Raw genomic sequence first — 21,928 nt, 5'->3', positions numbered from 1 at the left:
TGTCATGTTTTGACGCAATTTTGCAAGATTTGCTGCTCGTCGACCGCCGCTCGTGTTTATGAAACAGCTGCGGAGTCACGATTCGTCCCAATCTTGCATCACGTCTCTCTCTCTCTGTCTCCACTTGGGTTCAATCTTTTGCTGCTTTACTCTCCTATGCTGAACGTTACTGCGGGGAGATATCTCACAAAATAGCTTTGTAATGTCACAGTGCTTAATGAGTGACGCAACAGTGTTAAAGCAGGAAAGTAACAGAGGACAGGGTGAGTGTGTAATAGAGCGTTGTAGTCGCGCGCACAACAACTGATATTAATTCCACATTTCATGACTCGTGCTTGTGGTCAAGTTCAAGAATCTTTCCCGGCCCAAGTCACGAGAGCACAATGCAGTGGTCGTCGCTTCGAGGCTGTAAGGGACGGGTATTCCCCTTCATCGGCTGACCGCCTTCCATGTTAAGATGACGTAACACGGAGAACTGTGATGAAACAAAACAATGTTAAAATACTTTAAAATTATTCCATTGTCACCCGATTCAATCCACCTCACCTGTGCGAACGACAGAGTGATCGCTCTGGGATACACTGTCCATATGACGTCATCAGTACACGGGGGCTGGGTCAAAGAACCCCTGTAACGAACCGCAGCTCCAGTGACGTATTCTTCGGACCGGTAGTCGTTCGATCTTGCGGTGTCGCCAAGCAGACTGGAAAAAACAAGAAAAACAGTTTGTGACAGTTTGAAAATGTGGAAAGAATTGGACGCTTGAAAGAGACGAAAGTTTCGATCGTTTTCAAAGAAATTATTCTAAATATAGTCGCAGGACGCCAAAGTCGTTTTTTAGTTTTGAGATTGTTTCAAATACTCCGGTATCCGAACGTCATAACAATTAATATTCGTAGTCTGCCAAATTTCGATGCGTGCAGAAAAATATTTCCACTTACTATTTAAAATGTCCTTCCGGTGACTTCATTACTGACGTCATATCTGCCTCCTGGACCGTATTAATGTGACGAAGTAGCTTGGACCAACGTCGGTTTGGTTGAAAGTAACGTTCCTGGAAAAAATAAAGTTTTTAAATCCGGAGAATGACCGTCAACATCGTTATTGTTCTGAGAAGTTATCCGATGATTCAGCGATGGCCCTCAACTATATATCAACCTGCAACATTGACGCAAGAACAAAAATAACTCGAGATAGATGCGTTGATATGATGCGACCGCGCCATGGTCGTGACTTTACTGATCAATTAAAGCGGTTTTGAGCAAAGCACGAAGCTATTTCTGGTTTACCTGAAAATCGTTCGTGATTTGGGGGGTTCGTTAACTTTGCGGTTGATCGCGCGAATATTTCTCTTGACCGTCGTTTGTTGCATCTCAAAGTTAACCCGATTTTTTACTGAAATGTCAACATTTTCGTCGCTGTTTTAACGACTTTTATTTCTAAATTAGTTCGGGTCTTTTGTACCGGTGGCCGTGTTCTCAAATATGCTCGTTGATATTTCGATTCAAGAGTTTCTCATCCAAACGTCGTTAAAGTTTACCACAAAATATGCGTCAGTCGCCAATTTAGATTGAACAAACAGCCATTAAGACGAGTATTTGGAATCGCTGTTTTGCGAACGTCACAGAATTGACAAACGACACCGATTGTTACATTACTTGCTGCGATTATGATTGAACAATCGCTCCGTTCAAAAACATCGAAAATTTTTAAAACAGCGAAAGTAACCGAACTCTTTAGATCTTATCATGTGAGATTGTGATTCTGTTACATTTGTCGGTTTGGTTGATTGATTGTTACGTCACAATTGACACTTACCTGGAGCATAAAGGACAGCGCGTGTCGCTCTTCTGTCTCCTCCGCGGGATGGTGGAAGATCTGCAACTGTAAAAAAAAGAATTTAAATTGCCGGCATCTTTAATCTGTTCCATTATATTGTTACGTCACGTGCAGAAACGTGTCCCTTGTGATCACGTGATTTGTTGTCAGCAGCCGATTTGAAATTTCACTTTCAATCAATTAACATATTTCAAAATGACTTCGCGTTTTTTAACCATTAGGGAATTTCGATGGTCACGTGGCGCAGTGGAAAGTTTTCAATCGAAATAGAATCACAAAGAACAATTTCCATTTTCTTTATGACGCAGCGGGAATAAAACAGCAGCAGGAGCGACAAAAAAGCGACATTAACGCGCGTGATCTGGAAGTTGGACACGAAATTCTTTAAAAATCTCGCGCTCTATTTGCTCTCGACCTCAATCGTTCACTAGAAATGAGGTCACGCGACCAAATTATAAATATTCTTCTTATAATTTATACAGTTATCGATAGTACTGGGAAATATTCTCCGACGAATTAAGCACGGGTTCGTGTCTTTATCGACGATCACAAAAATCGCGATGTCGCGACCTTTCTTGATAAACATCAATGTTTATGTTGAAAGAAAGCGAGAAGGATAAAATTGTTAAACCCGACCAGACGTGACTGGTTCATCATCTCGCCGAAGTTTTTAGAACCGCCCGGGGGTGCTTGTGTTTGGGATATCATGAATTCCTCTGGGTTATGTTTGAAAAAGCGAAATCTTTGACACAGTTTTAGGTCCTCACCTCTCCCGCGTAAACTTTCCCGCCAATCGAGTGCTCGGATCCTCTGTATCCGCTGTCTCCGAACTTTATATGGATTTTTTCGACGTAATGCTTTACGTCACTTCCGTGGAAGGTCGAGTAGAGAGACCGCTCAGGTTGGAGTCGAATTTCAACTGAAAATGAACAAACGCTCTCCGTTACGTAATAAACAAGCTTTGTTGTCCTTGGCTGATTACTCAAGCGTGTCGAAACCGTCAGGTCCCCTGATGACGAGTTGTTAAAGTTGAACTTACGATTTCTTCCGGTGTTGTGGACGACCCATTGAACTTCCTCGCTGTGCTCAGTCCCCCAAGAGGTCACAGTTGAAAGGTCATTGCTGCAGAATCGATTGGTCGTGATGTCCACGTCGACCGGTGATTGGTGACTTCCACCGCACGTCACGTACTTGTTCGGCCAATCGCTGGGCAGCACTGAAAAGGCAACGACATCACTGAAACTAGTCCAAAGGAGAAAATCATCAAAACTGACTTGTTTTAACTCACGTGTATGAGCGTTGTTCGGGAATCCCCAGCCGAAGTCACTGTCAGGCAGATCTAAGGCAAACAACACGAACGTTTGTTTATTAAACACTGGAATGTTTATATTCGTTCTAATTAGTCAGGAATGTGATTATCCTCATTCGCATTAAACTATTAAATGCAGTCGTGATTTGCCATTATTACATCACAAACTCCGGAGTGTGTCAATTATCAACTCACCTCTCTCGCAAATAAAGAACATTTTGACGCTACAGAGGTGGTCAATCCACTTGCCTCGCTCGTACCCAATCAAGCCGGGGACTCCCCGGAGCAACATGGACATGCAATCCTCCCCCTCCCCACTGAACCGCCGCCAGTCGTTCGGTTCGAAGCGACCCCAATTGCTGTAGCCGGGTTTCTAGAAACAGTTTGTTGATCAATTTTTTGTTTTCACGTTTTTTTGCAGAAAACTTGACAAATATTTATGAAATCCTTTTTTGTCAAATCACGAGTTTTTAAAGGAGTATGATTGTGACGCCACAAAAATATCCGCTGATTAGTGCGGATGAAGCTGGTGACGTGAGCAAGTTTGCTTCAACAAATTTTCTTCAACTCTTCTCATATCCTGTTTTCATGTTGCTTGACTTTGACACATTTCCTTTAACATTATTTATGTGACGTCACAAACACATGCCAAAGTGTATAATGGTCCTTATAAGGTGTTGGCATTATGAACGACAAGTTATGACTTGAACCAAACTTGTTCATTTTGCCAACATAATCGCATTATTATGAGGTTTACAATCACTATGTTATTACATAACAATATGCGACAACTTATCTGGGGCAATCTCTTGTCATTTCGTGAAGCAAATCAGACATCAGTGTTATGTAATCAAGTCTTATGACGTCATACAAGCCAAATTATGCGGCAAAAGTGCCACAAAATGCTAGGAATTTGTTGCAGAAACACACACAAGTTGTTGTTTTGATCTGACCCTGAGTGCCTGACCACTTATCGGACGACTTATAAGGTCCGGTAAAGAAACTGTATCGCGATGTCGCGAAAATCACTTGTTTGTTGTTGCCGCTCAAAACATGATTGTGAGGTCATAATGCGATAAAGCCTTGACATTAAGAAGATTTCATAGATATATCTGTACCTTTCCCCTAGTGTGGATGGGATCCCCGGTCGCCCATTTCCAGCTCCCCTCCCGTTGGTCGGTGCCTCCGATCGTGTACCCGATCTCAAAGGGGGGTTGTCTTCTCCAATCCTTTGGTTGATAATTCCCCGGGCTTCGGATCATGTCGCTCAAACACTCTTGCGTCTCCTGATCCGGTATAGTGGCCAGTGATGCCCGTGCGCTCATCCATTTTGCTCCCCACTTCTCACACTTTACTTTGGCTTCGTCGTAATTCGCCTTTTCGTTGAAGAGTTGGTATTCCTTCCCGTTTATAATCATAGACGATTTGCCGAAACATTCTAAGCAGAAAATGTAATTGAAAAGTTGTAAAACGCTATGAAAAAAATCCTGGAATCATCTTTATTTTGAGCTTATTTTATGGCTTCGCAGAATGCAGTCACAACAAATTGCTCGTGTTAATATTTCGCGCGCGCTCAAAACGTTATTCACTTTCAAAAACTGCTGCTTTAATGTCACGATTTTCATAAGCGAGGTTAATTTACAAGGAAATTGCCAAACAGCCTCCACCGATGATATCGAGATAGCCGAGTAATTGAGTCGCCCGCAGCAAAATGCAACTAAGGCCTTTCATGTGTTTTGATGCTATGAGAAGGTCACGATTATTATCTGGCTGTTAAAATGTCTTTAAAATTACAAGCTAGCGAAGGTCATTATCGAAATTGTTAGTTGAACGGTTAACTCGCCCGAATAATTGTGATGTCACACTATGCGCTTGTCTCAATACATGCGTTCAGGTGCGAGCAAGTAAAGTTGGAAATAGTTAGACGAAATGGTTTGAAAATATTTCTCGGAAAAAAAAAATTATTTTAAACCAGAGTTCGTCGAGAAGTAAACACATTGATTAAGATCGATCGTCGTCACCTGCCACAGCCATAACTCGCACTCGTGCGACCCCGAGTAAGTATTTCGTCATAGTTCGTGTAAAACTTGTTTCTTACCTTGACCTCTGTGCGTGTTCATCCTTCTCACTTTATCTGCTGATTTTCCCAAACTTGTCAAACAAACCAAGAGAAGAAATGACGTCATAAAATTCCTGACTTCCATGATGGGATTTGCTTCTTGAATCTCGATATGTCGCTTGTGAACCAGATAATAGGTTTTACCAGAACTGAGTCAGGCGCCGCTTTATATATACCCGCGACTCGAAGCATTTTTTCTAGTTGTTGATCGTCGACGCTCGTGATTGGTGGGCTGCCAAATGCAGGGTTGGTCACATGTCTGTGGTTTATGTGATCGAAAGCTGCCATAGAGCTCATATCTTTTCGTCTCGAATTTTTATTCAGAGTCTGTTTCAAACCACTCTCGATTCTTTAATTTTCCTTCGCTCGAATTGAGGCAAGTTTCTTGAAACAACTCAGCAAGCGGTCACCGAGCGAGATATTAATTTTTTTATGGGTTTTTGTCAATATTTGAGAAGACATTATAACTTATTTGTGAAAGTTAATGCCGTGATCATTGCATTGCTCAATAAACCCTTTTAACAAAATTATTTGTCCTCTTCTGCGCCAACGTTTCATACCTGATATAGTGTCAGGTCGTATGTGATGCCCGTCCGGTCTTATTGTCCTCAAAATGCTATCTTGGGTGGAATGTAAGTGCGCTCAAGATGTTTCGTAGGACTTAGAGTGGAGACGAGAGCCTGTTCAGACAAGTCCAAGTGTTCAAATTCTGCAGGTCTGGGTGAAAACCCGAACTATTTTATCAGCCAGCTATAAACATGCTCACACTAATTTCCTCAAACTCGTAAGAACTAAACCAAGAACACTAAAATAAGGCCAAGTTTTCCCCCGGACAGTATGAGATCAAGCCAGGAATGTTATGGCGAGTACTGTGCAGGCTTGGTACGACCATTATCCTGGGACCGATAAAGTTTTGCACGACCGATGATTTAGTTAAGTGTAAACATATATGAAATCGTTTGCATTGATGGGATCATTCGGATAATTTTGAACTTATACCAACGATGATGTCATTGCGTCATGGAAATGGAAACGTCGCTCTCCTGCTGCTGGTGTGTGGAGAGCATTGATAAGAAATCAAATGTAATCGGTAGAGGTTGATATCAATGTGTGTAGGCGGAGTCTGTTATGACGGACTGCTGTTTCTGGATTCATGAACCCTGTTGATATAAGAAATGTCCAGCCAGTGTGATGTCACATTCCTCGCCAGTAACGCAATTTGGGAGTATCTTGTAACGTCATTTGAGAATTTCAAAAATTTGAAGTCAAATGTATGTTGATGTGATTCTAAAATTGTTGCTGCGTACTCTGCCTGTGGTATCCTCGCCCGTTATTGGCTTGCAACGTTTTACGTCACAATCCGGGTCTTTTCAACCTTCTACTCCCGGATTTCCACGACCGTTCCAGATTTACAGTTTTTAATTTTCACACAACAACGTACTTAATTCCAAATAATGATATTTCCGGGCATATCCGGCAGCTTCAATAAACATCGTATAAACGTGATTTTCGGGATAACTTCGCTCGAGCAAGTGCTGTCGATTACGAGAAGTGCTATATTTGGGGAATTTTTGCAAAGTCATAAATCGAAATATTCTCCAAAGCCATCAGACGATTCCTATAAACTTGTCGATTTTAGTTCTGAGAATTATGAAACCAAGGAATGACTCGGGGACTTTTCAAATGAGAATGTTGGTTTGAATAAAATTTCATTGAAATTCTTGGGTAGGGTCGATCACAGTCACTTTCCTCTATTTGCAGATTGCTCTGGTTTGGTTTGTATGAGAACTCATTGGAGTGATAATCCCCAGATTTTCCGAAATTTTATTTCAGGATCAATAGATACTCCGACCCCCATTTCATTCTTGGATTTCAATACCGGCCAATTCTCCTTTGGATCGAGAAACTGTCTCAAACGATGTTGTGCTAGAGAAATGATCAACGCTTTGTTTAATTAGTCGTTTTTATTGACATTATAACTCACAGAAATGTCACCAGCAATCTCGTTAAAAAGGAGTGTTTAAAAAAACACTTTGGCAGCGCCCGTCGTCTGAAACGTGAGATTTGAAACCACATTTCTTTAAATAACTTGCGTCGTGCGTGTCTCTGCCTGTGAAGGCTTGCGTGAAATCTTACGTACGTCAACCCCCAAATTAATCTCGTGTTCCGTTTTCGCATGTTATAAATAGCATCTCACAATGTTTTTGAAAACGTGATAGTTGATGTGTTAAAAATTAAATATCGAGACATTTTAACAATCAAAGTTGCGCACGTACGTTAGTTATTCATGTGCTTACTCAAGTATATAGCTTTTTTTCAAAGTCTAAAATTATCAAAAAAAATCAACAAAACTGCCAATTTTAAACCACAATTAATTACAGCAATAGATCGGGTTCCATTAAATTTTTTGACGTTGAATAGTAAATATAAATTTTGCGACAAAAAAAGGTTATGAAAACATAGACATCTTATTTAAAATCGTTAAATACCAACATGTTCAATGACAGAGCAATTCTGAATTATTTTAAAACATAATTATTAAGATGCAAGTAGGCTTATAACGCAGTTTGTAGGTCAATCGAATTGAAAATAGTCTGCTTATTGCACAACACAGTTTACTGCTTGAATTGCAAGTCAGGTCGGACACTTTCCAAGATTTTTGCAATCTGACTTACGCCCATCGTCATTATGTGAATTATAATTAGTGAGAGAAATAGGACCGTTGACACGTCTTTTGCTTTGTAGCTGCGGACATGAGTCATTAGATTTGTGCAGCTTATATTTTTAACCTACTTCTGTGTAATAAAACCCAAAAAACTGGTCAGACATTTTTGGTGTCTTATTATTTTTGTAAACGTTTAATTCTTTTACTATAACTTTCTGCGTGGGCCAGCAATAAAAACTGTACTTGTGGGAAATTGCATGAGCCAACGCATGAGCACTGCGCCGACAACTGATAAACGTCCAGGATTGTTTGTTAAATATTTTTTGTTTAATACTTTCTCCTACCTCACGGGAAATCCATGTCTATAGTCAGCCTTATTCTGTGCCTACCTGCCTCGTAGACATTGAAATGTCTTTGGTTCACCTGGTGTGCGGGCTTCTCTCATAACTTTGCCCGCTAAGTAGCGGCAGGTTTGTTAACGCTTCATTCCTTCCGCTTTCACTCAAGGACAATTTTCATCAAATTGTCAGGTACAATGAAAAATTAATATTAACTCACCGGTAAAGCTTAGTAACTAATCCCGACAAGTCAAATGTGTTTGATTGTATTCGCAGTGATGTAATCAATCAAAAATATGAGTTTTTATTGATTATATATAATATGAGATGCAATACAATACAATTACAATACAGTACATATAATATGAGATATGCAATAGCAAGAAAAATCGTTATTCTTAATGAAAAGTTTAAATTCAAGTGAGGTTTATTGCTATTACAACGCAGCGTTAAAAGTCGCATCTGTAGTTTAATACGAGCAGTACCTACATGTTAGTCTGTAAATGCAAGTGGTAACTTTCTGCTAACTTTGAACCCCACATCGTACAATTGTTCTTGTTATCAAGTAGTACTTCTATTGTACTTTTTAGTTCAAAATAATTAGAATTACCTAAAATTTAGAAACATGGTTTTAATTTAAACGCTAAAACACACACTGTGGTTTCAATCCTCGCTTTGGGTAAGTTTGTTTAATTTGATGTCTATGATTTATCTACGTCATTTTCATGTTTCGGCTGCATGTTGGAGCGCGAGGCTAGCATCTTTCTTTTCTGACAGGCGTGCGAATATGGTGGGTAGTGCTGCTAACTTTACAAGTTTATGGTTGTTTATTTGCTTTTAATTAGCTTGCGGGGTGAATTTTTTGTTGCATTTTTTGTTGTTTACTTGCTTCTGAATGGCGTTGTTTCTATTTTGTGGAATATTTAGTGGAATGGCTTGCTCTAGGGCCTAGGCTAAGGTATATTTTGCTTAAAATACCGGTATCTGACTTATGACACAATTTTCAGTCTGTAACTTTAGCTTTAATCTGCTTTCGTCAAGTTGTTCAAACCGCTCTGTAGCCCTAAAATTACTAAACCAGGGCTCGCAAGTCTCTTGGATTTAGATAACTATGTTTACAGAAATTAGTCTAAATCATGAACTTACACTTTGTGCTTGGGCGTGTTTGTATGTTCCATGAAATTGTTCAAAAGTGCCAGGTTCCGTTTGTTGTGTGCCACGTATGGCAAATACATTCAAATTTTTATCTCTAAACCACGTGCAAGAGGTTATAATGTTGAGTTATTTGCACATTGTATTTGATTCTTTAAAGATGTCTGTTGCTCCACTTAGCAAAGATCATGCTTTTCGATTGTTTTGACCACATACAGTAGTAAACATATGTACACTAAGCTTGCTTCGGTTGATGTCTTATTTTTTACAGGGAGTTGACATTCGCCACAACAAAGACCGAAAGATTGTTAGGAAGTCGACGAGAAGTGATGACATCTACGTCAAACTTCTTGTCAAGGTATCAGCATAATTCGACTGGTTTTCTTAGAATTGCACTCACGTAAAATTTACATAATTGAAAGTTTAAAAACTTTTTATTTTAATTTCAAATTTTAATCAGGCCAAGATAATAACTAAAATTAAACAAGTTAAAGAGCATCGAGCTGACTATATTGTCATTTTCCGCAAACATTTTGCTTGGTGCAACCTCATGATCACCAATTAGATAACGTTTTCAAACTTAGCAATACTTTTAGCTTTCTTTGCTTTTATCGAGCTGACTATATTGTCATTTTGCAGCTTTATCGCTTCCTTGCTCGTCGGACAAACTCTAATTTCAACAAGATCATCTTGAAGCGATTGTTCATGAGTCGATCCAATCGCCCACCGCTGTCTGTTGCCAGATTGGTCAGTCTTATTGTCATTGCTTTCGAGCAAAATCAAATATGCAGCCGATGATCTATCAGACAAAGTCAAGCGAAGGTGGGAATTTAAGCAACAGATTAAATTATATTGATTTTCATGACCAGGTGAGAAACATGAACAAGAAAGGTCGCGAAGATAAGACTGCGGTCGTGGTTGGCACCATCACAGATGACAAGAGGATCTTCAAAATACCAAAGCTTAATGTGAGCAGGTTTTTGAGTTTGACTTTGGCGAACGTTAAGAAGTTTTAAGCAACAGCTGCTACCAGTTCTGCTAATTCTCTGCTGCAGTTGCAGAAGTATAAGTTTTTGAGAGATCGTTTGGGTTCGCAAGTGCACCAACAAATGCACTAAGTGCGAGAGATGAAACTCATTTGTGATCAAAACATCCATGTTTCATAAATTATGGCAATTTGAAGGCTGGTAATTTTATCTTTCTAAAAACGTTTTTATGTAAGGACACTCATTCTGGATAATTCCTGTATAACCAATTTTCAAATATACAAAGCATCACGAGCCAAGCAATACCAGGTTTAAATCAAAGTGAATTGAGTTGTATTATATCACTTGGTGTAAAGATTAAGCACTTTTAAATGAATTCAAGGATTTGATGTAGCTTAAAAATTGTTCTAAAGTAAGTTATCGTTTTCCCTTGCACATGTTGTTGTTATGCTGCAAAGTTGTCAATGTTTTTTTGTATATTTAGAGCAGTGGCTTCGAATGTTGCAGCGAGTTTGTTGTAGTTTTATTTGATGATTGAAATAATATCGGTTATGCAATAATTGAAACTCATCCGAGTCAAATCATTTGTGCGTGCAGGTGTGCGCCTTGCACGTGACGAAGGGTGCTCGAGCACGCATCCTCGAATCTGGTGGAAATATCATCACATTTGATCAACTTGCACAGCAGGCACCGAAGGGACAGAACACTTGCCTCATGCAAGGTATGTGATGTCTGTGTTGTTTATTTAGTGTTTGACGTCTCACCACCAATGTTCCCTCTAAGCTGCGCGCGTGCGCAAATGCGCACTGCTTACACGGTCTCCGCGCACAGAAAATCTGTGTTGCGCACAAGAAAATAAGCCAACCTGAATTAAAATAGAATAAACGCATAATAATGGCCACAGTGCGCACGTGGCACGTCTGATGTTGCTCACAGTGGTCCAAGGGACCGCTCAGGGAGTTAGTGTGTTTGCTCAGACTCGTGAAAAATTAGAGGGAACATTGCTCACCACTTGTTCTTAATTGACCTTCTGCTTGAATAAGCTGATGTTAGCTGCTGAAAAAACTTATTTGGTTCCACTTACGAAATAGAAATGTTTGTTGTACGTCATAGGACCAAGAAAGGCACGCAAGGTATACCGTCACTTCGGTCTTGCACCTGGCGTGCCCCACAGCAGCACAAAGCCCTATGTTCGCTCGAAGGGCCGTAAGTTTGAACGCGCCAGAGGAAGGCGGGCAAGCCGTGGTTACAAGAACTGAGGATAAACTGCTCATTTCTGCGACTCAATAAAATGAACTCGTATTTCACCAGAGTCTTGCGTGTCTCTTGTGCAGATGCAGTGATGTTGGTCCCGTCCACTTTCACTTTCAAATGATTCTTGACTGGTTCAAAGTAACCGTTAGTGGTTTTTGCGTTAAAATGCTGAGGCTTGTTCCTGATAGGCGCAGTAACAGTAATAGCAAATTTTGAATTCCTAGGCCAAACAATTAACTCTATCACACCATTGGTTTTGTAGTTTTAATGGCAAGGAATGTAGCCAGTCGTTGGCTTAATACGCCACATAGTGGTTAGGGTCCAATGTCTTCGTTTTCCACAAGGTGGTGGTATCGATAAATCATTACAAATGCAGGTTACTAGATCAGGAATTGGTGCACATTAAAATGGTTTATATCACATGACAAAAACCGCATTAACACCTCCATCGAATCAAATAAGACCCAAAGCAAATTTAGTTCAGTTTACAAAAGATGCTGCAGTTATTCATTAAATAAAATTATTCTTTTTATTCCAGTCATTAAACATAAATTGTTCCTGATATAAAAAGAAAGATGCCGCTCTTCTATGAACTGGGTATCAGGGAAGTATATTCTATGATAACTTCTAATATTATGCCCATGAATGCTTTCTTGAATCGTATGTGCAGCAGTGGTTTTAGGGTGGTTGGCGATCGCCTCTACCCCCTCCAAGGGTCCCCCTGTTTGTTTATACGCGTTCTCAGAAATCGAACATTGCGAGTATTATTGTGCACTCGTTGAACTGTGCATGGAACAGTATTTGAGGAAAGTTGCGTAAATCGAACCTCCTTGTCAATGGGGACCTACTGGTTTGAGGTTACTTTCATATGACTTGATGCTCAAGCACTAGCGTGATCCAAGACATCTTGCCAAGATAAAAAAAAAGTCGTGTTCTGCTGCAAACCTTAGATATTAGAAGCTCGATAGCAACAAAGAAATGGTGACATCATGGGCGCCAGAGAGTAAAATTTATTCAGCTAAAAACTGAGAAGAAATCCTGAAAAAATCTTGGGCAGTTTATTTTTTGAAAGAAAAACAAAATTTTACGTATTTTCGACCATCATGTAAATTCAAAATTTTCCAGGGGACCATGCCCCAGGACCCGCGATCTAGGATGGATCGTTACGTCTCGCGTATTTTTAAGGCCCCAAACTTAAGTTGCACCATACCTCGACTCGGGCACCCCAAAACCTGAAGCCATCACTGCCTATTAGTAAGTAGTTTTGGTTGCAGACTTTTCATTGACGAAGTTTTGGAGCATTTCATGATTTACTTAGCAATCACCTATGTCTTATAACCTGAGGCCATGACACAGGAAAGTTAATTGTCACGTAACCTTTTGAAACCTAGCTTCATGCCTGCTATCAAGTATCATGCCTCCTATCACGTAGTACAAAAACTGACTGCTAGGAACAGAAGTAGATCATGCTGCTGGTGGTATTGCACACAGGTGATTATTACACAGTCATCACGTAACAATACGTACCACTTATGCTAATTATAAAGCGCTGTTATGGCATGGTAGGAAAAATTTCGCTCGTGAATAACAGATAGCACAATTATGACGTAACAATAAAATGGCGATAAAAGGTTGGGCATAAAACTCGCTGAAAACTTTGAACCAGAAGCAAACACCCCAGCCTGTGACTATGAAGACAAAGCGCGGGAAAAAGCGTTTAAATATCAAAGCGAATAACAAGTAATAAATAACTCTCTGACGAAGGCATGCCATCTGTGACGTCATCGTCAAGCAAGAGCAGTTTTTTGCAGGAGCAAGTTACGAATGGCGTCACTAGACACCATGTCCTTCATACCTCTCTTCTGGTCCTTTGCATATCGACCTAGCGCTTTGGTTTCTCTGACCTGGCGTTGACAAGCCTGCCTGCCATTTGCCATATTGACACCTGGTGTCTTCTTGGTGTGAGGATTTCTCGCGGATGGTTCTCCAGTGACGGTGAGTTTTGACTTGAGCCATTCATTCAGAGTGTCTGTGTTGGCTGGCTCGCTTTGTTTTGGCACGTACAAAGCTGGCGTATCGGATCCTGGCATCTGCACAAGCCAGGCGCCACCAATGCGCTTGGAACGCACCATGCGCCACTTTCCATCCGGGCAGCAAAACGGGAGGACATTGCTTCGTTCGTTTGGATCGCAACAATCTGTATCGCGTATAGCTTGCTCTAGTGACCTCAGACGGTCACCGTCCATGGATTGTGTCACCGCTGGTTGGCGCTGAGAGATCACCTTGGCTGCCGGTCTGCTTTCGAGTTGAGAGAACTTGTTGTTTAGTTGTTGCTGCTTGCGCTGAGTTGGCGGCGACGGTTTTGACGTCAAAGCCTTCTGGTCCGCTTTTGATGACTTTATCTGAGTACCACTAGAGGGCGTTGCGGGACTGGAAGGGAGAAATTCCGCAACGGATCGTCGCTTGCTCGGAGCGCAGGATGTTGGGGGGGAGCTGACGGCTTCCAGACTTCGCTTCGGCGGCGACTGGCTCCTCTCCTTCCTGTTCTGGGTTTCGACGCTTAAAATACTTGTGGCGACGTCAGACAAAGTTGTGAGGTTGAGGTGGCGAGACCCTTCTGCATCATAAGGTTGTGGTTTGGTGTTCTCAGGGACAGGGAACGACAGTCCGGGATAGAATGACGTAGGCATTGGGAACATCGGGTTGGGCAACAAACCACTGACGTAAGGGTTGTGTAAAAACACGCCCCCGGCCGCCAGCGGGAGACCCTTCTCCAGGGCATATTGGTTGTAGAATGCCGCTTGAGGGAGAAAGGCTTGCAGGGGGTGCTGAGCTATCATTGTGCCCATATTTGGTATCGGGGACACATTGCTGGGACAGATCGGGGCACCCGCGGGCGACAACGTGTATCCGTGCGACATTTTCTGTCCTTCAGCAAGCACGTCGTTAAGGCTCCCACTAGCGGCCGGGATAAGATTGCTCCATGCTGCTGGTGGAGGTGAAATCATCCTTGGCTGCTTGGCCTCTCTTGTTTCCGCCACAGACGTATCCATGGCAACCGGATGACCTTGAGACGACACAGTCACGGCCGCTTTGGCGAGAGTGTTGAGACCCGGCTGAGTGGTGACCGCAGGCGATGCGAGAGGGCCAGTGGGGTTCAGCACCCTGTAGATAGAATTGTGGGTCGTGAGATAGGATAAGGGCATCAGCGTTTGCGGTGAGGCTCAAACACGCGTCCAAGCTAGAAGGTTACAAATGGCGAATTGCTTTGAACCTACCTTGCCTTGATACAGTCTGCCGTCTGCTCACTACACATATCCGCCAGTGGCGCGGCTGCGATGCCATTGATCAGTGACAGACTGCACGACCGCGCCTCGTTTCTTTTTTCGTTTTCACGCTTGAACGCGGACGCGTCGCCTGTTGCAACATAAAGAGAGTTATTATGACGTAGGTACGAGGTTGTTGAAGTTTACTTTGCACTAGATGACGCAGTCGCTTACCTAAACTGTTAGTCTTGCGGTGGCATTCTACGATTGCCTGCAGAGAAGAAAGAAACAGCAATTTGAGTGATTGAATATGACGTGTTAAAATGTCACAATAACGCCTCGTTACGTCATAATTCAACTCACCTTGACATGGGTTCGTTCCCCCATTTCTGCCGAGTTGACCCTCCTAATCTGAGCTGGGGGTTCGCGAACCGCCAAGTCGCTCGATCTTCCACTGGTCTCCTTAACCACGTCATCAGACGACGACCGTTTCTTCGCCATGACGTCACAAATGTCATCGCTTATCTTGGGTTCTTCCGCAGACTCAGAATTGGGTCGTTTTCTCCCCTGTGACCTCATCAAATGCTGCTTACGTCGTGTTAGTAGGGGATGCACATCCCAGCGGTGACGTGTCATTTCTGATGACGAATTAGATACGTAATCACAGTGTGTGCACGTCATCATCTCGTCACCGCTCGATACGGCGGAATTTTCACCGGAGGTATCGCTGTTCTGTATTGTTTGGTCGCTTCCATTGTTGAAAATTCTGTGCGACAAGGGTGATGACGTCATAACGGCATCCGCCATGTTCTTTTCGTCACAGTACATTTGATGATGAAACAAGTTAGCAAAATGAGATGACAAAGTTACTTCACAACTTATGTTCCACTCTGGATCTTAAAAATCTGTTAAAATAAGTACAAAGCATGGTTATGGAATAACTGATGGAAAAGACGGAAAAGGGCTCAATACAATGAATAAAACATGGCGAACTTTTCTTTAAAACCGTCACAATATACTGCATAGCAATGTACATATGAAACAAATGCCAGTCCAAATACAACACAACATGGATGCAACACGGTATCGGTTCTCGCGCACACGACGTGACCGAAGTCACCGGAGCAAAGTTTTTTCCCAGAAATCGATAAATTTTATCGCGGTGGCAATTTCCCTCCAACCGCCGCCTTCGAACCAGAGCAAACACGTTGGCTTCTGCCGCCTATTTCAACCTCTTCTTCAGCTGAGCGCGCGTTTCATCGCTAACCTTCGAAATCTTGTTTTGTCTCTCTTCTTCTTCGATTCCAGCAAGCTCCTCATCTGTAGTTGGCTTCCCAAAAACCTTCGTCTTCGCGTCTTCGTAAGCGGCCCTGACCACGTTTAAATCACTGCGCGTTTGCGCGTTCAAAGTCTCTCTCTCGGCCCCAGTTCCATGCGCCAACCTGTCAATGCCCTGCATAATGCTCCGGACCAAATCTTTCATCACCTCCTTCGCTTTCTCGTTCGAATCTTCCACTGTCGATCTTTCCGCCTCCTCTTGCGTCACAGGAGGGGTCTCTATCTCGCTGACCTTTACCGGGGTCGGTTCTCGAACGGAGGCGGGCTTGCTGGGTGATGGGGTGACGGGACTTGCTGCGGGACTTTTTGGGGCTGTTGCAATAGACGGGGGTGGAGGTATTCCCCCTGCGAGACTGGAGCTTTCACTTTCCTCGTAATCAGGTCGAGAGAGTCCAAACAACTGAGCATCATGTGACGTCACCACTGTAGATCGTCGCTTCCGGTAAAGATCCAATTTTTTCTTCAGACGTTCGATCTCGGTCTCCGCTCTATCTTCTAATTCTTCCTTTTCTCGCGATCTTTCAGCGATCTGCTTCCTCGCTTCCATCAGTTCTTCCTTCATCAGGTTTAACTCCTCGATCAGATGCTCGCGTTCGCCGCGAAAATTCCGGAGGGATTTGGTGGATTCGACGTCTTCCGTCTCCGGGGCCTCCTGTATGGCGGTGAAATGAGCCCGCTTCGTAGCCCGCTTCTCGCTGAAGTGCGCCACCAACTTGTCGCTATACCAACACCGCCACGCCGGCAGCGACTTCAAAGCTGTTGCCGTGGGAACAGGATAGTGACGGTGAAGTGAATTTTCGCGATCTAGAACGTCTTCCAATTTCGTGTCGAAGTTATTCTGGGCGAGTGTACCGCGCACGGGGGCCAAGTCTTGAGTTTTCAGACAAGATTTAAAGTTATTTTCCAAAGCTCTCCAAGACGAACACTCCTCAATGCTCTCCCTCGCCAAATACAACAGCACAGCGCAAACGACTGGCAGAGGGTTGTATTCTTTGACGTCATAGCCGACAATAATCTGATCCCAGATGAACATGACTGTGACGAGCGGTAGATATCCGACGAAAAATGTTCTCAGAAGCGGTTGGAACAGAATGGCAATCGCCCTTACCGCGACATTCTCGGTAACCTTGAACGTTTTCCCATAAACTTCGCTGATTGACGTCATGAGGTTTGTGTCCATTTCTTTCAACGCCTCAATCGCTTCCATCGCAAACGCGTTCATGCTTCGTCCAGGTTCGGGCGATTTCGCGAAATCCGGTCTTTTCTCCCAAAATAGTTCGAATTGTTCGATCAACGTCGCCATCGCCGCCCGAGTAAGCGTTTCTGGTTTCTTTAAATTTTTCCCGGATGAAAACTTGGCCAAGGTGCAATAGACAAGAGGCACCGCAAGCAAGTATTCGACGTCGGTCAGACTGCTCTTCGACATTGACTGGGCGTGGTGATAGGACAACACATGACGCAACACTGACGATGAAGGCTTCAGCACTTGCAGAGGCTTTAAGCTGTCATCGTCTCTCAACAAAGACTGGCACTTCTGAGAAATCTCTAAATCAAATTTGGAGACGAGTTTCTTTGGCGAATTTTCAACCAGCTTCAAGTAACTTTGTCGGACTTGTGGGTTTTCTAACTTCGCTTTCCACAAAGTGTAGCGCAAGTTCGCGTCCAGGGATTTATTAGCGCATTGTGATAACTGGGCTTTGGTGTGAGGCGATTTTGACAGAATGGCCTCAATAGCAAATTGAAACTTCTCTGCCAACAACTCAGACTTAGCATTAGGCTGGCAATGACTGCTACCTTGCAGCTCATGTCTAAGCTGACCATCTAAACTGGCAGATATTTTGGCCAGTATGTCCTTATATGACGTCTCACCCTTCATAGCATCCACTGCCTTTAGAATAAGCATCGTTTTTTCGCTCGGACCTAACGTGGCGAATGATTTGATGCCATTTTCGTGCAAATGAACGCTAACCACGTCATAAAGGGCTTTGGAAAACGTCATCCATTCGTCAGAACGCTGAACCAATAATTTAGCTTCTTGTAGCCATTTGGGAAGGGTGCTGTATTCAGCCATGCTGCGAGCAACCGCGCCTACATTCAACTGTTTAACACTGGGAAAGCAAATACCAGCACTGGTACTCCGTTGCGCTTCGCTTCGTAAACTTTATTGAGTTTACTTTATTGGCCATTTCAAGTCTGGCTTGAAAGCGTCCTTCAAGCGAGAGGTAATTTGATTACACTCCAACATTGTGATGTCACACTGGTTCATTGTTTTACGTGACCACCCTTTCTTGCGCAATAGAAGTCTAAATATTTGAGTTGTTAAGTTCTGGTGAAACTGTTTCACAAACTTTGGTTACAGTATTAACTTCTGAGACCTGACATGGCTTGTACTGTAATTACCTGTAATTCCTGCGTGTTACGAGGTGGCTAAATACAACTTTCTGCACGAAATGTGTCTGATAAACATTTATCACGTGTTTGGGCCATAAATTCTTGCATTATCCCCAAACAACTGATCACAAGCCTAACGACCTCAGTCACCTCACTGTTTGTGCGATCTTTGCTCGCTTCGAGTGAACTAACATTCCAGACCATCTTTGAACTGGGGTCGTCTGAGTGCTGTTGAAAGCAAAGTCTACTGTGACCTCAATATCGGCAAACAATAACCAACGTCACACTCAAATATTGCGATTATGACTCAATAAAGAAGAATAAGTTTGAACCGCGTTAGAGTTGGCAGAAGAAGGGGCGGGCCTCACTCGACATTTCCAACTGAAATTAGCACTAATAGATCAAAAAAGCTTTTAAAGAAGAACAAATATCAGTTGCGCTTTGTTCCTTCATACTGGGCCTATTATTACGTCAACAGTTTCAAAAGCGCTAGAATAACGTCCCTATGTTTACCGTCGTGGCGGTTCCAGAACAATTCGCTCTTTCCACACACATCGTGTCATTTGACGTCACGTACGACCTAGAGTAAACCCGGTTTTGAGAGATCCGCATAATCAATAGTCGGTTAATAAACGACCGCCCGACTGAATTGCGCCAGCGGGCTCACAATTGAGTATTTGAACATGTTACTGGAAAGCGCTTGGGATCAACACCTACGGCATTGCACTAAATTACCCTTCAACTTTGTAACTTGCGCGAAACACGAAATTAACCGATACAAAACTTGGGATTAGCATACTTCAGTCCGCTATAATTACAACATTGGTTCCATATAAGGATCATTGCTTCGATGGATAAAACTGCAACAGTTACATGTTATGCTTTAAATGTAAAAAGTGAATGACAATAAATAATTTGGGTCTTGTCTTTCGAAATACTTGGAAACCTTCGCTCCAAATACCAGACAGACAAGTCGGTTGTGTACCAACGTGACTCGAGTACAATTTGTCCTGTAGTAACTTATGGCTTCACGCGTGACTGATTTCAACCACTCACTTGCGTATGAGGTCAATGAACTGGAGTTAACACGAGTCATGTGAGCGGTTTTAACAATTTACAAAAATTTCACATCAAACCAAAGAATTTTTATAAAGTCCATATTTACAATTTTAAAACAATATAGTACTGTATGTGTTATATCCATCCAAGCAGGCGGTTGCAGTTGTTATACCTGAATTAAAATAATTATTACCCAGCTTTAAAATATTTTGTGGAGTTGACCGTGGTGACCTTGACGGGAGAACATGCGCTGTTTAGCCAGAAACCATTTGCCGGCTTTATCAAAAAGCTAAGTTTCTCAGAAATATGTCAGACCGCACTAACGCCGAAGGGCAATTGTGATGCAACACAAGAACAAAGTCATGTAACAAACGACCAAAATTTTTAACAGAACACATTAGACCAGAAACGTTTGTCAAAATATTTTAACGGTCTTTGAATTCACCAACAAATGAGGCCACAAAAATGCAGAGATTTTGTGACTTTTCGCCGCATTTTACGCGGAATTGGCTGATTCCAAATCAACTGGAACTCCATAAATGCTCGAGATCTTCAGGATTCAGTATTTTGGCAGAGCTAACTAAACCTTAAAATTTACAAATCTAATTTACAAATTATCAAGTAATAATCTAGCCTGCGCCCTAAATACACAACGTATAGTCGTATACTGCAGAAATAGTTTCTCTAACCCAAGGTCAATAGCGACCTGCGCTAAGTGTACCTCTCTCAGTCGTTTAATCGGGAGGGACAGCGCCGAAGCGCTTAGACTAAATCGCGCTACGTTTCCGGTTTAAAGTCGGTTCTCCTGGTAGACATTGACAGTTTAGCACGATGTGGTGTGACGCTATAAACGCGTTGAAAACACGTGTGTTATGTCACAATTACCGCTTAGTTTGAAAATATTTACCGGTTTAAATCAAACCTTGGTCTTGGTGGTGTGGTCGGTTGGAGACGAGTTCAATCAACGAAAGTGTTGTGCTGGTGCATGTTTATGTTCTAACAAGACCCGATAAACACCACCGCGACCTAATTGAGTTCTTTCTTGAACTTTGTTCCTTTTTTACCGGAATGAGTCAGGCGCAAAGTCCACAGTTTTTAAGTGGCGACAGGTTTTGAAGAAGAAAAAAATCATAAACGAACCTTTGCCCACCATGTCAGGCTAATCTTGCGTGTACCGAAGCCTACGTGCAAAGTCCACTTTGAAGCGACCTTTGTACACAAAACATCACGCCACCAGAATTACGCGCTGAACTTTTGTGACGTCACTGTTAGCAAAAAACGTGCTATATAAGCTTGGCCGGGTCTAGAATTTCAACGAAATGGCGGTAGGTGCGTTGGTAAATATTGGCTGTCACCATTTCACTGGAACATCTTCCACTTTCAAAGCTTTTTTCACGATCTCTTCTTGAATTTTATAACATACATAAACTTAAATCAAATATTAATTAAAACTTAATTCGCTAAAATTAACCCATCGCACGTCCGTTCTCCTCAGGACCTGACCTGTGCGAGCTACTTGTGGTCAATTAGTCGCTGTTTGTCGGTTTTTCGCGGTTAAGTATTTGTGCCACGAATTTTGATTCATCATATATTTATCTTTTGATAATTTTATTCAAACATATTTGACATTTAATTTTTTCCTCCCTGACCGCGGTCGATGTTCGCTTTAAATCGCGTTCGTTTTTGGAAAGTCATCGATTTTCTGCCAAAAACATGTTTTCTACATCTCATGACGTCAGACGCCTGACAGTACCTAAAATAAATTGGCGGAGAAATAAAAATCATTAATTCATTGAAAACCACATCTTAGGCCTGAACACGTTCACTGGCTGCAAAATTAATTCGCATTCTTGGATTTCACGTGTTTTGTGGTTTTTCTATAAAATTTTATCTTGAATTCTTTTCTTTTGTTGTACCAGTGATATACCTCTTGAAGCACAAGATGATGTTATGTGATGACTGATGAGTGATGAGTGATGACACAATGGCATTTTATTACAAAACAAAGACTATTATGACCTCACCTGCCTATTGTTGTTCGTCTTTATGACTGGTTGCCAAGGCAAGACGTAAATAAACGAGAAAGACATATTCACATTCTAAGCATGAACTAGATTACTAGACTAGATGGACTGAAACTGAACGATTGGAAAATCGGTCACGCCTGAACAGTCAGACTGACGTGGAGCGATGATTGTCATGACGACAGCAG

At 42.2% G+C, this 21,928-nt stretch overlaps 4 protein-coding genes across 4 annotated transcripts; 1 reads left to right on the top strand and 3 right to left on the bottom strand.

Annotated features, from left to right (window-relative positions):
• Nucleotides 1-180: 180 nt before the first annotated feature.
• On the bottom strand, nucleotides 181-5,396 carry LOC143469763 (carbonic anhydrase 4-like). Its single transcript, XM_076967573.1, has 10 exons — nucleotides 5,247-5,396; nucleotides 4,267-4,586; nucleotides 3,344-3,521; nucleotides 3,128-3,178; nucleotides 2,879-3,055; nucleotides 2,607-2,758; nucleotides 1,819-1,884; nucleotides 942-1,054; nucleotides 547-703; nucleotides 181-475 (listed from the first exon to the last, which is right to left on the bottom strand). The coding sequence occupies exons 1-10, from the start codon at nucleotides 5,350-5,352 to the stop codon at nucleotides 371-373; spliced, it is 1,425 nt and encodes a 474-aa protein (XP_076823688.1). The 5' UTR covers nucleotides 5,353-5,396; the 3' UTR covers nucleotides 181-370.
• Nucleotides 5,397-8,959: 3,563 nt separating this feature from the next.
• On the top strand, nucleotides 8,960-11,720 carry LOC143469614 (large ribosomal subunit protein eL18B-like). Its single transcript, XM_076967365.1, has 6 exons — nucleotides 8,960-9,060; nucleotides 9,694-9,780; nucleotides 10,062-10,169; nucleotides 10,292-10,390; nucleotides 11,006-11,129; nucleotides 11,522-11,720. The coding sequence occupies exons 1-6, from the start codon at nucleotides 8,968-8,970 to the stop codon at nucleotides 11,665-11,667; spliced, it is 657 nt and encodes a 218-aa protein (XP_076823480.1). The 5' UTR covers nucleotides 8,960-8,967; the 3' UTR covers nucleotides 11,668-11,720.
• Nucleotides 11,721-13,122: 1,402 nt separating this feature from the next.
• Nucleotides 13,123-15,756, bottom strand: LOC143469402 (uncharacterized). Its single transcript, XM_076967083.1, has 4 exons — nucleotides 15,292-15,756; nucleotides 15,163-15,199; nucleotides 14,941-15,079; nucleotides 13,123-14,827 (listed from the first exon to the last, which is right to left on the bottom strand). Exons 1-4 carry the CDS (start codon nucleotides 15,754-15,756, stop codon nucleotides 13,450-13,452), a joined length of 2,019 nt encoding a protein of 672 aa, XP_076823198.1. The 3' UTR covers nucleotides 13,123-13,449.
• A 76-nt stretch (nucleotides 15,757-15,832) lies between these two features.
• LOC143469400 (uncharacterized) lies at nucleotides 15,833-20,472 on the bottom strand. Its single transcript, XM_076967082.1, has one exon. The coding sequence runs from the start codon at nucleotides 18,335-18,337 to the stop codon at nucleotides 16,151-16,153; it is 2,187 nt and encodes a 728-aa protein (XP_076823197.1). The 5' UTR covers nucleotides 18,338-20,472; the 3' UTR covers nucleotides 15,833-16,150.
• Between the last annotated feature and the right edge of the window lie 1,456 nt (nucleotides 20,473-21,928).

This window comes from Clavelina lepadiformis, chromosome 8 (genome assembly GCF_947623445.1).
Source record: "Clavelina lepadiformis chromosome 8, kaClaLepa1.1, whole genome shotgun sequence".
Lineage (NCBI taxonomy): Eukaryota > Metazoa > Chordata > Ascidiacea > Aplousobranchia > Clavelinidae > Clavelina > Clavelina lepadiformis.
Note: the sequence above shows the minus strand (reverse complement) of the source record. Positions and strands in the feature narration are given on the sequence as shown.